This window comes from Lobosporangium transversale, assembly GCF_002105155.1.
Source record: "Lobosporangium transversale strain NRRL 3116 chromosome Unknown BCR41scaffold_1, whole genome shotgun sequence".
NCBI lineage: Eukaryota > Fungi > Mortierellomycota > Mortierellomycetes > Mortierellales > Mortierellaceae > Lobosporangium > Lobosporangium transversale.
This window is the reverse complement of record NW_019028979.1, coordinates 1,691,557-1,706,863: the sequence shown is the minus strand read 5'-3', so window position 1 is coordinate 1,706,863 and position 15,307 is coordinate 1,691,557. Positions and strand designations below refer to the sequence as shown.

At 41.8% G+C, this 15,307-nt stretch overlaps 2 protein-coding genes across 2 annotated transcripts; both read right to left on the bottom strand.

Moving 5' to 3' along the window:
• Window positions 1-367: 367 nt before the first annotated feature.
• Window positions 368-2,121, bottom strand: BCR41DRAFT_344539 (hypothetical protein). Its single transcript, XM_022022534.1, has 3 exons — window positions 1,117-2,121; window positions 970-1,021; window positions 368-873 (listed from the first exon to the last, which is right to left on the bottom strand). Exons 1-3 carry the CDS (start codon window positions 1,933-1,935, stop codon window positions 467-469), a joined length of 1,278 nt encoding a protein of 425 aa, XP_021886772.1. The 5' UTR covers window positions 1,936-2,121; the 3' UTR covers window positions 368-466.
• Window positions 2,122-2,452: 331 nt separating this feature from the next.
• BCR41DRAFT_418162 (WD40-repeat-containing domain protein) lies at window positions 2,453-8,540 on the bottom strand. Its single transcript, XM_022029591.1, has 10 exons — window positions 8,123-8,540; window positions 7,588-8,007; window positions 7,336-7,473; window positions 7,027-7,203; window positions 6,663-6,922; window positions 6,294-6,570; window positions 5,943-6,186; window positions 5,741-5,852; window positions 5,359-5,647; window positions 2,453-5,246 (listed from the first exon to the last, which is right to left on the bottom strand). The coding sequence occupies exons 1-10, from the start codon at window positions 8,240-8,242 to the stop codon at window positions 2,520-2,522; spliced, it is 4,764 nt and encodes a 1,587-aa protein (XP_021886771.1). The 5' UTR covers window positions 8,243-8,540; the 3' UTR covers window positions 2,453-2,519.
• Between the last annotated feature and the right edge of the window lie 6,767 nt (window positions 8,541-15,307).

Sequence of the window (15,307 nt, the reverse complement as noted above, 5' to 3'; positions counted from 1 at the left end):
TTTATTGTCTTCTCTTTGAATGATAAGATATGGGTGTTAGGGCACGCCTAAGTGGCAAATGTGGATCTAGATTTTTCAAGCGAAATTGAGTTTCTTAAGGAGTGGGACTATGAAACCCGATCAATCTAGGATGTCGAGGATTCTAGTGGTGTCTCATCAACTAGCTTGACAAGTATATTTTAAGCTCATATGTGGTAAAAAAAAACGAAAGCGTTCAGTTACGTGACTCCCCCTCATTAGCCGGATTGAGAGAGCTTTCTCGATCCCTGGTTTCGGGGGAGTGTATTAAGGAATGGATTTCATTATGATGATTCTCTCGATACGCACAATCTGTTGCGATAACCCATGGTATTAATTGAGGACAAAAGCACACTTTTTATTATTGGAGGACATGTGTTTCAGAGGCAATTGACTGAGATTTTTTACATTTTTAGTCTATAATGCCACATTATTTTTTCTCTTTCCTTTACCAAAGAAGACTAGACGCGATCATCACTAAAATAGCCGAGCCACTTAAGTTCATCCATTGACGTGTATGTCCTGCACCGGATGGATCAGAACCGGATCCAAAGTCCTTTGGCTCCGTTGAAGTATTAGGCGTGTATTGGCTTCCCCAATAATTCGTGACCATATTAAACACTGCTGGGCCATCCTCGTTGTTTGATCCATTTTCGTTATATCCTCCATGAATAATCAAAAAGTCTCCAGAAACTGCACACACAGCACCAGCATAGGCTCGAGAAGCATCTGGCAGCCTCTTCCAGATCAATGTCGTCGTATCCAACATGTAGACGTCCTTCAGAACTGATAAAGTATTACTGCTATTACCGGTGGCATCTCCACCAACAAGAATTAGTTTTTTACCCCCATAGGCTATTAAAAAAAAAAAAAAAAAAAAAAAAAAAAACTTCGGTTAAGCCTTGTTTTTGTCCCTTTTTGATATTGGGAAGTTGCCAATAAAGTTTTTACCTGAGACAAGGCATGTTGAGTCACGGTTGGAAGGAACATCTCCAGTTGTTTTCTAGATTAATCCATGAAGAAAAGGTTTCTAAAACATGTCAAAACAAGAAAAATAACGTTGCAGCATCACTCATTTGATTTTTGTTGAAGACATACCACTTCACTCCAAGTCTGCTTGACAGTATCATATGTCAAGAGGGGTGTCTCCCCTGCTGGTGTATTCCATTCATACATAAAAAGTGCCTTCTTGGCACTACTATACACAGTCGATACATAATGATCAAATGATGGACGACCCTCCTGCTCTTTGTACTTGAACGTCATGGTTTTCAATTCCAGCTCTGCAAAATACCATGACGTTGGCTTAGGAACTTTGGTTATATCCGTCACATTCTCAGGCAGAATAGGCACACCAATCCCATAGACCACCCCTGCATCTGTATCCAACGTTGCACTTCGTGTGAATACTCCATCCCAAGAGAATACTGAATCCGGCTTAATCAACGACCATTTGTCTGTCTTGATGTCATACCGGCCAGGTGCGATATCTAGAAACAAAACCGAGGCATTGTCAGGCGTCACCACAAGATTGGTCCTCGCTCCAACAGTGATCATGCCTGGTGGTAACAATCGCTTTTCTAATCTCTTCCATGGAGCAGTATCTGAGGTCCAGGGGACAGAGAGATCTAGAGACAAGAATTGGTCATCTACAACTGTTCCTGGAGCTGCTGGTGCTGCACTTGGATTGATAGAGACGGGTCCACGACCATCATCACCGCTACCACCTCTTCCTCTAGCATCTCCAGCACTGACAAAGAGTTTTTGATTCTCAGAATATGCATATTGCATAAATATTGCAGGAATTGGTCGCTCTACATTGCTGTCAGGCGCAGCATCCGCAGTAGCCTTTTTGTTCGAGGCCTGTGTAGCCAAAGCGACGACGAACGATAGTAGGCAGAGCCGAGAGTAATGCATTTTTAAGTCCAATAAGAACTATGATCACTGAAACTATGCTGAATGATGGGAAAAGAAGAAGAAAAAAAAATAGAATAAAAGGAATAAAAGGGCAGAGATAGTCTATATACGATAGAGGAGAGGAGGATTGTAACGGGGCAAGAAATGTGTAAAGAGGAACAAGAGAAGAGAGAGATAGAGAGTTTTTGAAGAGGTTTAAAATATTTTCAGAAACAGCCTGGGAAGAACCTTGACCTTATTCGCCGCAATAAAACAAACAAAATAGACGTGCATGAATTCAATTTATAAAGTCGACTGACCAACACCACGGTATATTAATATCTTTTTTTTTGCTCGTTGCCTCTTTCTCTCTGTTAGAGCCCAATATCTGATTCCTGTCCTTGGGAGACAATAGACCTGTACTGCCTGCTGCTAGTGTCGATTCTTGATAACTTTCTCAATCGAATCAATCCACAAAAAGTACCCTCTCCAAAAGCATTCAATGTGAATAAAAAAAGCTGTATGTTTAAAATCACATCTTTTATAGTGTTTATAGTCTAATTCAACTTGCTAGGCGTAAAGTCTAAATTAATTAAACTTCTCAATCAATTTTCACTGCCACTTCTCTCCAAAGCCCACAAATGGCCTTGTACTTCGCCCACAAGGTTCAGTAATCCCTCTCGCGTCTGTAACATCCATTGTTTTGACTTATGAATGCGTTCTGACCTCTCTGCTGTAGTCATACCTTCTCCTTCGTCTACATGGTCTTGTTGCTTTGCCGAAATAGTTGCTGTTACTACGGCATGATGCGAAATTAGAGAAGATATCCGTTCCAATGCACCTCGCAAATCCTGTTCATTATTGTAATTTTCATCATCTTTCTGGTGGCGCTGAAGGATGTCTTTTTGCTGCGTCCCGCTTACCATATCCTCCTTGCTCTCTACAGATTCATTAGATTCGAATTGTGATTTAATCGCTTTATCTAGAGATTCTGCCATTATTTCCTGATCCATTCCTTCAGGACTAGTGACTAACGCTGGGGATGCCAGGATCCCTATGCTTCTGAGCGGAGGAGCTTGTTTTGGTGTATGTGGCGATGATAAATGCGCTTCACTATTAGCGGAATCAAGATTATATGTTGGTTTGTCATCTTGAGTCCCATTATCTGATGTCTTCAAATTCTCTTTGGAGGAGGCTAACGCTACTGATGAGCCCGTCTGCTGCGTACCCCCCTGTGTAGGCAAATATCCAAGCTCCAATAAACGTTGCCTAGTACGCTCGACTTCCTTTGAGTAGTCTTCAGACTTCAATCCAGGGCGAACGATGCTTAATGATAATGGTCTAGTGTTATCATTCTCCTGCCCATCGCGATTGCCTAGGCTTCGTTGCTTCCACTTCAAAGCAGCCATGTTGAGTGACTGCAAGTTGAGCCGCTCTTCCAGTGGACGATCAAGAGCATCTGACTCTTTCTTAGGTGCTGAAGCGCTGTTTTTATCTGAATTTGAGAGGTCGCCCTGTTTTTTTGAATGATCAAGATGTCCGTGTGGGTCCTCAGGTGTGGGTGTTGAAATGGCCGCATTCTCTCGGGGATCATCCTTGCTTCCCGCCGAAAGTTTCTCTTCCCTTGCGCTCTGGACTAATCCCATCATCACAGACGCGGCATGTGCAGCTAGGAATCTAGTACTCAGGCTGCTTCGAGTAAGTGTGTTCGGACGCATGCTCGTCATTCGGCCATTGGGCGATGTCACTTGGTAACTTCCTCCAGATGCGGGTGAATCCTTCATAAACTCTCCTTCCCCAAAGCTTGTGGTGTCGCAGCTTAGGCCAATATTACGACGTTCTCGTGGAGATAAAATCTCGTTGTCACTACCAGTGTCGCTGACGCTGTCATCTGCATCATCATCGTCTCTGTCGGGCTCCTCTGACGCTCCGGATTCATCCGCAGGCTCGTTTTCGCTCCCTTCAGTAGTAGCTGCCATTGCCATCTCGTGATCCTCTGTGCCGTCAGTAGTATCCTCACTCATTTGGGCTGGATCACTCAAAGTGCCCTCACTAGGCTTCAAGCTTAATGCTGACTTTAGGAGGCTTTTGCTGGAATGACGAGTTGGCTTATCTTCAATCCCGGATTGTGTGTCATCGCTCAGTAGAGAATCATCATCCTCCCCTGGAGCAGTTGGTGGGTCTTCTTGCGTATAGTCACTCAAGACTTGCCTCGATGATGGCATATCCTTTGCTTTGACACCATCCATCTTGAGCGTCTTCTCAGTCGGCACTGTCAAAGATGTGGCTCTAGGTCGAGGATTGCTTGGAACCAGAAGAGTACTCTTATTAGGCCTCGGACTAATTGAATGAAGAGACAAAGGATTTAGTCCTGGAGATTTGCGGGATGAAGGTGGAAGCGCAGTCTTTTCCTTTGCAACACTCTTGTTCGAGGTAGACTGCTCCTGCAGAGTGCCTGAGCGGGATGGAGCAACTGAAGGCTGCGAGCTAGAGCTGTGTCGGGAGCGAGAGGTCGTTGTCTTTGAAATAGACGCAGTGACTCTGGCTCGTGGCCCTGACGCCCTCCTCACTGAGGCTGCAGTAACTGGTGAAAAGCTCTCCTTTGAGGTATCATCTCTCTGCGAATCTTTAGTGACATTATGAGTGACTCGTTCCGAACTCTCGTCTGGCTGCACTTCACAATCCTCACTAGCAAGGGATGTCGTAGAGCCTCTGCGCGAGGACACAAAGTGGTCACTGGCATAGGTACTTAGCCTATTACTTAGCTTTTTCGCTCTTTGGGGTCTCGAGCTATGATTTGTTGAAGTATTGCGAGCTAGTAGTTTTTCGGCTGTCTTCGTCTGCATATAGCTGGGTAAGGTGATGTTTTCTTGAATTCGGCTTGTGATACGCTTCACAACTTCCTTGGACACTCTCCACACCAATACACATCCGTCAGCACTAGTGGAAATGATGCGCTCATAATTACTCATGAACTTGAGACTTGTTACTAGCTCTGAATGGCAAACCATGTGTGCAAGACATGTCCCATGAAGAAGGTCGTAGATCCTGATTGATTTGTCGCTACCTGATGCCGCGGCGATAGTTCCGGTGGGATCCAGGCAGATATGTGTCATGCTGCAAACCTCAGCCATACCAGCTGTCATATCGTCACCTTTGGCGTCAGCTTTGAAAGACCTGATAGGTTTCCCGGTTTCCAGACTAAAGACATTGAATCTCCTATCACCGGCAACCACAGATATTGTTTGAGTAGCATCGTGCATCCCCATATCATAAAATGTTGCTCGTCCAGGGGCTTGGTGGTAAGGCTGAAAGGATAATCCATCCTCTATCTATCAATGACATGAATGTTCAACAAACAAACGAGGCTGAAAGTCAGTGCGACAGGCTTGAGTGCATTTGTGTGACCATGACAAGGTTGTATTTCATAAACGTCTTTCTCACCTTTTGACAATTACGGAAGACAATACTCTTGTCTGCACCACAACTCATCATACGTGACCCATCCGCCGTGAATCGTATACAAGTGATAGATGACGAGTGATCATCCAAGGTCTGAAGTAATGCATAATCGTTCCGGATGTCAAATACATGCAGTAAACGATCCCTGCCAGCAGTCGCCAATAGGAAAGGCGCATCTTTCAAGGTTGGATCCGTGAAATCAATGGTTAGAATCTCAGTATCATGCGCTTCCTGATAGGTTACTTGCTCCAGAGTTAACAGATCATGCACCCTAGGTGTGATTTAAATCTATATTAGGCACGTTATCTCTTTTAACACGATTGTTAGAAAAATTATTTTTTAATCTATTGTAGTGGCAACTTACCGGAGGTTCCCCCCCTTATCTCCAGAAGCCAAGTAACGCCCATCGGAGCTAATCCTGATAGTACGGATCCCGCACTCTAAAGGAACAACGTTGTATCCAGGCTCCATGCCATCTAAAACGCGACAAAGAAGATGTGAGGTCAGGTTTATAAACTCGAATGAAACCCTGGGTATGCCACATAACTACGGCTGAAGAGTAATACCTTGGATTTCTGGGACTTGAATCCATGCCTGACACTCCCTATCGACATACAGAACACGCAGGACCTCCTTACTTGGATGTGATGAAATCTGATCCTTTTCCTTTTGTTCGGATAATGGAGGAAATGAAGACATACTGTCATCCAAGTTCCAGAATTTAATGGACCCATCTGCAGAGTATGTGAGGAATGTATCTGCGGGAAAAGGATTTGTTGCGGCACCATCATCTGGGGGTGATGGTAGGACCTATTAGGAACCAGAGTTTAGTTAACACAGCTTAAACAAAAAGAGTAAAAAGAACAAAAAAAACTCCAAAACTGCCCAATGTCTTATTCGTGTGTTGAATTATTCACCTCTGCACCCCAGACACAATCAGAGTGGAAAATATGGCTTTTAGAGACAACCGGGTTGCTATAGTCATGAATATCCCACACGTAAAGCGAGCGGTCGGAGCAAATACAGATCAAAGTGCCTGAGGAAGCATCATATTGAGATGCGAGGACGTCAGGATAGACAGGATTGGCTATGTCATCTACTTGTTGGTTTGTTTCCATATTTCCAGCAAAAGTGCCTACGGGTGAGGGCTTTGGCAAGGTTCCTATGTACTCTAATGTCTCAGGTTCGAATAATCTGGAACAAATAGTAGAATAGGTCATATTAGAGGCTAAGAGTAGATGCAGAATAGGGAAATGATGGGCACTATTAAATAATGTGGTACTTACCTGATGATACCGTCTGAGCAAGAGCAGATAATTGCCTTCTCGTCTAGATTGAGAGAATATGCGCCACGGATATGGAGATCAATCCATTTTTCTAATGCACGCCCTTCTGAAAACAAGCAGAGGATGCCGTTTGCCGTGATCGCATATGTGTATTTACTATCTCGACTACAGACTACATCTACAAAGTTGCCATGGCGAAGCTCTCCGAGAATCCCTGACCGACCGTCTAGAACTTGCGTATTGGGCATTGATCCACTGAGCTAAAAGCGACGAGGCAATTTATCAGTTGTATGAAGGAAAAAAAAAAAAAAAAAAAAAAAAAAAAAAAGTATCTACAACTATCAAGTAGTGGATGTGAATTTACCCCGCCTCGCTTATTTGACCCGATATTCAAGTACCAGAATTTGACATGCCGCAAGCCAGCCGTGACAAAGAAGGAGCCATCGGGAGAAAATGCCAAGGCACTAACTCTTGTAGTGACTCTGTTGCTAGCAATCTGTGAGCTTGTTCTCCAGTTCCACACGTGTATGTAGCCATCATGCTAATTGAAGCCAATGAGACCAAACATTCGTAAGAGCGATTAACATGAGAATGTTGTCAAATTGAGCAACTGAGCATCAAAAAAAAAAAAAAAAAAAAAAAAGATGGATAAAAACCGTTTATATCACAGTACCTGGAAACCTAGCGACACAAGATACCTTGAGGTGGGCGCAAACTGGACAGCTTGTACGCCAAACTTGTGTCCTTGAAGCTCACCGACTAAGGCTTGTGAAATAACGTCCCAGATCAATATCCGTGGCTGATGTCCTGTCTACCACAAAAAAAAAAAGGCGTTATAGCAAACATAGATAATCAGTATTTGATTAATCAACCACAGAGATGGCCATATACATCCTCTAAAAATTAACAATGACGCGCTGTATACCTCTCCAACCGCTAGGTACTGCCCATCAGACGAGAAAGAAAGACAAGATATTGGTTTTGGCTTGTTATTCTTGGTGCTGTTTGAATTTCCAGAGGGACCCGTTCCGTCAGACGATGACATGGGCATCAGACCAGCTAAAGGGTTAATATTCGCGCCTGCCATTGAGTTGTTCATCCATTGAATTCCATTGCTGCTTGGAGTTGTTCTCGGTGACTTTGAGCCATTTCCAGCTCCCGAGTCACCTGAGGAAGATTGCTTCTTAAGAGTTGAGGTACACAAGAGGCCAACCTGCTTATTAAGCTTATGATTATATAGGACAACGACACAGCCTGCCGCATAGGCAACCAAATCGTGGGTCGGATTAACTGAGAGGATCATGGGTTTGTTCGTTGTTAAGCCCAAGACGCGCTCGAGCTTGATCTAATCACATCCACCACATTCCACCACAGGAAAAAAAAATCCCACTGTTAATTTTTTTTTCTTTTTTACTGCTGTGCTTGTACCCAATAAAAGATTTAATGCAAAGGGCGCATACCAGACATTCGGTCTCCTTGCGCTTACGCCTCATGGCAGGACTGGTCGGTGCTGGGCCAGATACTCCATTGCTTTCGGAGGCGGTATAGTTACTCGAGGGTTTTCTTGTTGCCCGCAACATATTACTTTTCTTTGTATTGAATGAATTAACAATTAAGAACTTGGAATTTTGAAAAATGGTCTATAATGATGTTTGAGAACAATTCAAGTTCATTCCTCAATACTTTTAATGCGAGCTCAATCAAAGATGGAATGAAGCGAGCAAAAGAAGAAATGGAATTAAGCCAGAAAAAAAAAGGATGTTTTTATGAAGGCTTAAAGAAGTAAAATAGGGGACATTGACTCAATAGGAATAAGATGGCGAAGGAGAAGGAAAGGAAAAACAAAACAAAAAAGAGAGAGAGCATTTTCAAGATTAGGTCAATCCTGGTGCAATTGGGGGTTGGACAAGTCAGTCTCAAAGGCATTTGTGTTATGCACTGTGTTCAATGTCTCGGTCTATTTACCATTTTCTTTGCTCCATGTTTTTTTGAGAGCAACAGCTTCAAAACAACCATCCTTGTTGCTCTGTAGGGCATGCATAGCTGGTTGATCGAGACTCTGAAGTCTGTGCAGCTCCCGCGTAAAAAAAAGGAGCAGTGCAATGGTCTAATCATACTTCAGCAAATACTCCGCAAGTCATTGGTGAATTTTATTTATTTTGAGGTTTTGAGGTTTAAAAAAAAGAGAGCAGACAGAACAGAATCCAGTCTGTGTTAAAAGAGGAAGATTGAAGAGATATACAGGCTGATTCAATAGCACTTCGGTTATGAAATGGAGCATATCTTTATCCACTAGAAGATCCTCGGTTGATTTAATCCACAGGATTCATTAGGACTTCGGAAGATATTAAGAATATGCCTCTACATTCTCACAAATAAGACGTCCAACAGAAAGGGATTGAGTGCTCGTCAATTGTAAAGTTTGGGATGCAGATGGAGCACATATGTTCGAAAGGGAAGATGTTGCCTTTTATCATTAAGCATCCACTCATTCGAGTTAAAGGCGAATATGATCCTCAGATCAATGATGAAACACAATCGAAGCCATCTCTCATCTCATTTTTGCATTGTAAGCCGTGTAGCACCTTAAAAAAAAATGAGGTAATACGCAGATCTCTTTTCTAAACTCTATTTCGGAACAAGATCTTCATACAGCAGGAGAAACAGTGCATTGTCTTTAGTCTGCTAGAAAACTGATTCAAATATATTTGGTGTATTTCATATCCGACTCTGCAAACGCCAGTTTAAATTGCTTCAAGCCATCGTCTATTGCTAGCGGCTCCAACTGTTTGCCATACATGTGATGTGGAATATATCGGCAAGAAGCAATCGTAACTGGTTTTTCCAGTATTTCTTTTACTATCCTGTTAACGACTGCTGTGGCCCCCAACAATGATATCCTTACAGGAAGCGAAAGCCTTTAACATTCTCTTACAAACCTATCGCTGCAAAAGAGCTGGCCCTTACTATTCCTGCTTTAATTATCCACTTTGGAGACCTTATCTCCTTTAAATGCCTTCTTACGCTAGATACCTTTCTTGGTTTAGATCTTTTGATTAGAGTATCTTAAATATGGGAGTGCATCATAACGATGTATCCAGAAGCAGTATAAAAATCAGTATCCTTTTTAACTTTTGCTGCAGTAACTCACTTGCTTTTGCAAAAATAGCTTACCGGTATTTTGCTTTTGAGATGGTAACTTGCCAAATTCTTTTACTTTTGCTGCCGTAGCTTTCCGGTTTTATGGCTTTTTGACTTTTGCATATGCATAGTGGAAAATCCATTTCTCTCTTCTCATTGTCTGCTTCACAATAACAGCCCCGATACCTTTGCTGCCTCTTCCTGTGCCTTGGAATAAACTACACTGACTATCCTCGCCTTGAGGACGACTCCACAGCAGGGTCATCTAACAATGTGCCTGCCAACTTTATTCAACCCATGCGATATCCTTTGTCCTATCGAAACCTTAAGAACCCTTTGAGTCCAGACAACAAGCTGCACAAGGCCCCGTCGGGCATACCGCTCATAACGGATATCCTTTTAGCATTCTTGAGAATGACTTATTTAAACGCTCGATGAAAATTCAAGAGATCTCATCCAAGACTCCTAAACGTAAAATGATTATCTAAGCTCTGTCGATGCTGTATGGGCATCCTGAGGCGTCCTTGGTCAGGTGTTTATGATTGAGCCTCCCACACGGGCTTTACACTTATTATTGGCTCAGTCAAGGAAGAAAGTCTATTGATCCAGCATTCTATTTTATCCAGAACCATTAAAAGGCACAGCCGGTGACAATTGGTCCGAAGAATACAAAAAAATGAATGCACTAGCTGACAAAATTCGGTCCGTAATGCGTACATGTACATCAGCCACGCATTAGTAATTTAATTGTCCCTGTGCTTGTTCCAGCAGAAAACTGGTATCTTCGACTTGGGAAGCCGACTTTTTGATGTTAAGTTGTATCATGTAACGCATGATACGTAAGACATTGTTTCGTCGTTCTCGTGAGAGTTCATTGCAGCTACCTTAATGTCAGCGCCTTGGTATGCTGTACCGCTCACGGTTTTGTCGGTAAGACTCCATTCCTCCTACACATTTTTTTACTGTAGCATTAGCAAGAGGATGGGAAAAAAGGAAAAAAACAGACATACAATCTCTATACATACTCATTTGAACCGGGTTTTGTCAGTAGTGTTATCATTTTTCGTACTTTTTTAAGCCGATAGTTGCCGACTGTGCGTGATAACCCTTTTGGATAAAATGGAGGGCTAGGCCATGGATTTCCTTCCGTGGCTCGATCAATTATCGCGAGTGTAGGGTCCGGACAGGAGGTTCTATCATAAATGTCCGACCAAGGACTCCTCAGGATGCCCATACAGCATCGACAGAGCTTGGATAACCATTTTACGTTTAGGAGTCTTGGATGAGATCCCTTGAATTTTCATTGAGCGTTTAAATAAGCCATTCTCAAGAATGCTAAAAGGATATCCGTTATGAGCGGTATGCCCGGCGGGGCCTTGTGCAGCTTGTTGTCTAGACTCAAAGAGCTGATAAAGTTTCGGTGTTTGTTAGTGATGATTAGCTCGAGACCGAGTTTGTCGCATGGCTATGGGTTCGTGAGTTGAGCAACAAACAAGTAAGAAGAATTATCTAAGGCGTTGAAAAGGGATGTGTGAGAGTCATAAGGCATTAAACTCTCCCTATGAAACTATGAAGACCACATAGACAGATATTCCGCTCTTTGGTATTGCGTTAGTGGCGGACAATGCGATTCTAAATTGCCTTTGACATGGTATTTTGTGAACAGTGAAGAAAAAATAAAAATAAAAATCATCAATCAACCGACAATTGATTAAAGCAAAAATTTTCACTGTGAGATTAAAGACGTTATTCCTAGAGGTCCTTTCACAGGAAGAGTCATGACTCAGCTTAGCGGCCCAACGTCTACATCTGCAGTGGGGGGACATCAGCTGTTAAAGCAACTAGAGCCAAGTGGCGGCTCAGGCAAATGTAATGTTCATTGCTTTTATGAGGCTTGATGTTGTGTCACCCGAATGTCAACTCTCTTTCATCTTTGCATGGCATATTGATCCCAGAGAATGATGAAGTGGTTCAAACGCGTTATCCGTGAAGAAAAGTGGATGTTTATGGGAAGCAAGGAAGGAACAAAGCATCGTCACTACGAATTCGGATATATCGGGTGACTACAACCATTAAACTGTTGAACGTATTTCTTAAAAAAAAGGCTAGCACGTCATTGAAAGGGCAATGCAAATTCATTTATACACTGTTTATTTGTTTATTTTTTCTTTTGCGGTCTGTGAAGATGATGCTCGGTTTCGTGTCTAGCTTACGTGAGAACATTATTATTATTATTATTATTATTATTATTATTTCAGAAATCTGCCTCATGGCGCAAGGTTCGCCGTTGTATACAAAGAAAAAACCCTTTTGCTTCCATGAATCTGCCGCATAGCCGCAGGCTATTTCATAGATGGATACAAATATTAAAAAACCAAAAAGAGGAGTGAGAGAAATGGATGATGCCATTTTTTTTATGTGTTTGTGTGCTTAACTGAAGTGAGCAAGATCTCGAATAAACAGTTTTAATGGATATAAAGACCAATACCTGGTGTGTGTTTGGGAGCGCGACTGTGACAGGAATGTGGGGTTGCTAAACCATGGGTCACTTTAATACACAGTCTCTTGAGGATAAGGTCTGGGCGTAAAAGATTGCCTTATTAAAAGAGCCAAAGGGCGATGGCAAAAAAAAAGAACTCATTCAGTCAGCCATTCAATTCCGCCTGTCCATCCCCCTTTTCCATGTAGATCCTGCAGAATAGAGCAAAGCAAACATGCTTAATCTTTTACTTGAGTTGTGAAATATACACACATGGATGGATTATTGAAAATTCGTTGTTTAGCAAAATGGAGTCATTGCATCTTTGTCTTCATTTGTTTCCTTACAGCTTCACTTTTGACTTGTGGAGTATTAAGTATTAATCGACCGTTTAGTTGAGCCTTTTTAATTCTTTACATGTCAACTAGCTTGGTTGGTTCACTTGAACGAAGCAAAATTTCCGATTTACTGCTCTCTTTGAAATAAGATGATAATTATAAAATGCCTCGCACAAATGAAGTTACATATATAAGTAGGTGTATTTATGAAGAGGACAAGTCGATTTGGGCTGGGGAAAATGGCAACATGTACAGGGCCGAAATGTCTGCTTGAGTATTGTGGCGTAAGTGACAACTGAGTATAGTTTTTCCAGCCCTGTACAGATTTCGAGATACCTCTTACAAAGGAAATATCACGTCCGGATTCTGTCTATAAACAAAATCTCATGTTTTGGTTTGTTACATTGGGACAAATAACCGATCATGATCACTCCAATGTTGCTCACCTCCTCTATTACTCTTATTCTCAGTCATTTATTCTTTCTCTCTCTCTTGCTCTCCTCTCGCTTGTTTGTTTACGTCGACATGCACCCTGCACCCTACCCCTACCCCTACCCCCTGTAGAGACTATCATAACATATTAACGGCATCGCACTGAGTTGCCCGCAAAGAAGAGCAAAAAGTAGAGAGTTGAGAAGAGAAAGGGAAGGGCGCTGATTGTTGACATTGTTTCACTTTCATGTTGCTATAATTTGCATCTTGGTTCGTGTGCTACCAACCCCCACATTGTCTTTTAGCCACCGTCGTTGTCACTCCTACGACTCTTCCTGTCTCTACTCGTTCAAGCTTGATAAACAAACACGTTCTCACGTTCACACAGCAGTTGCTGGGGAAAAAAGGAAGGGAGTGTTGGTTCATTTAGAGCGTTAAATTTTAATGTATTGCATCAATGCACATGCAAATGTACTTTAGTTTTAGATTTAGTTTTGGTTTGGGACCACAGCAGGGCACACATATTCCTCAACACACAAATGTTGATAATGTTGCTTCGAACACATCAGCAAGTTAATGTCAGTGGTGCATTTTCAGGTGGAATATCAAACATGTGACTCTTCTCATATCTTTTTTTACTTTTTTGCGATCGGTCTGGTCTCAACACTTTTTCTATTATTTCTAACTGCAGGGTTGACCCTGACATATTCAGTCCAGAAACCGTAAAAAATAAATAAAAACCGGCTGACCAACCACAGCGAGCGACGCACCTGACAGTCGAGAAACTGATTCATTGGCTCTGGTTTGCCGTTGTCTATGTGTCCAATGCTCAGTTTACATTTCTATCTGTCTCTCTATCAATCTTTCTATCAATCTTTCTATCTTACTCTATATCTGTCTGTCTATCTATCTTACTCCAACAAAGCTGCATGCAATCCTTGTTCTGAGATGTTTGCTGTCACTTTTGGTTGCTAGCATCTACCCTTTTTCTCGATCTTAGACTCTAATAGTGAGTACAGTATTGGAATTGCAAATGTTTGTTGTTTGCTGATGATGTACCCCCTGCATTTGGAAAAAACGATGATCCTGTTAATGATTAAACATATAACGATTCATCAAAAGGATATATTCCTTTTACTTTTAGCTACAAGTAAACCATTCCATTGATTGTCTTCTTACTGTTTGCTCTCGAGATGAAATGGCGAGGCAGTGCTCTTTCTCTTCAACCCATGGATGCTCATTCTTTTTTTTGTCTGTTTGCATATTCAACTGTAGCACACAAAAAATTAAAGACGTGGATGTCACGCACGTACATGAACACATTTAGGCAATACAACGATGCAGAAAATTAAAAACGGCATCTTGTTGGCTCCAACAGCATCTCATCTTAAGAGAAAGAGAGAAGAAAATAAGCAAAAGAGTCAAAAAAGTAGGAAATATGTACGAGGGATAGGATAGGATGGGACAAGGCAGGGTAGTATAACATGTAGAATCGCCTGCGAACCCAAAACCCTAGACCTGAACCAGGCCGGACCAGACATTAATGTAAGATCATTATTATTTATTATTTGACTTAAAAATATTTATTCTAAGAAAATAAAGAACTGAGCAGAGCAGGGGTTATTATTATTTCATCTCATGTATACATACTTTGAATGTTTATTCTTATATATTTATTAGTATTATTTTCCTAGCTCTTTGACATGCCCTGTCAGTTGGCTGCTGTCTGTGTCTGTGTGTGTCTGTTGATTGTTTGGTGTTTGTTGATGCTATTTGTTTTTCGCTCATTTTTCTGTGCCATACGCACACGAGAGTATCTTCTGCAGCTTTGTTTGGTACAATGCATGTATTCCTTGTCTCTTTATTCTTGACCCTTTTTTTTTTGTATTCAATTACTCAATTCCTGTTTGCCCTTTTCTTGCGACACATCAATTAAACACACCAAGCTCATCACTAATGCCTTGTGTTCTTCATTTTTGTTCTTTAAGACAACATTCGAAATATAAAGTCTCCGTCCTTTGGGACCATAAAACTCTCTCTCTTTCTCTCTCTTCAAAGAATCTGACTTTTGTCTGTCCTTTGTCTTCATTCTTAAAATTATACCCTGTCTTCTACTTATTCCTATTTTTACTCTTATTTTTTACTCTTCTACTCTCTTCACTATTCCTCTATTCCTCTTTCACTCTCTCCACTTATTCCTCTCCCACTCATTTCATCATCAATCTCCTTTCTAATCTTTTCTCTCTTAAAATCTA

Excerpts from the sequence above, each read along its gene's own strand:
- BCR41DRAFT_344539 (XM_022022534.1), bottom strand. The coding sequence starts at position 1,935 with ATGCATTACTCTCGGCTCTGCCTACTATCGTTCGTCGTCGCTTTGGCT. Across the intron at positions 1,022-1,116 it reads AGCAGACTTGGAGTGAAGTG|AAAACAACTGGAGATGTTCC; the intron begins GTATGTCTTCAA and ends GGATTAATCTAG. Across the intron at positions 874-969 it reads CTCAACATGCCTTGTCTCAG|CCTATGGGGGTAAAAAACTA; the intron begins GTAAAAACTTTA and ends TTTTTTTAATAG.
- BCR41DRAFT_418162 (XM_022029591.1), bottom strand. The coding sequence starts at position 8,242 with ATGTTGCGGGCAACAAGAAAACCCTCGAGTAACTATACCGCCTCCGAA. Across the intron at positions 7,474-7,587 it reads AGTACCTAGCGGTTGGAGAG|ACAGGACATCAGCCACGGAT; the intron begins GTATACAGCGCG and ends TTTTTGTGGTAG. Across the intron at positions 5,247-5,358 it reads TCTTCCGTAATTGTCAAAAG|ATAGAGGATGGATTATCCTT; the intron begins GTGAGAAAGACG and ends TGTCATTGATAG.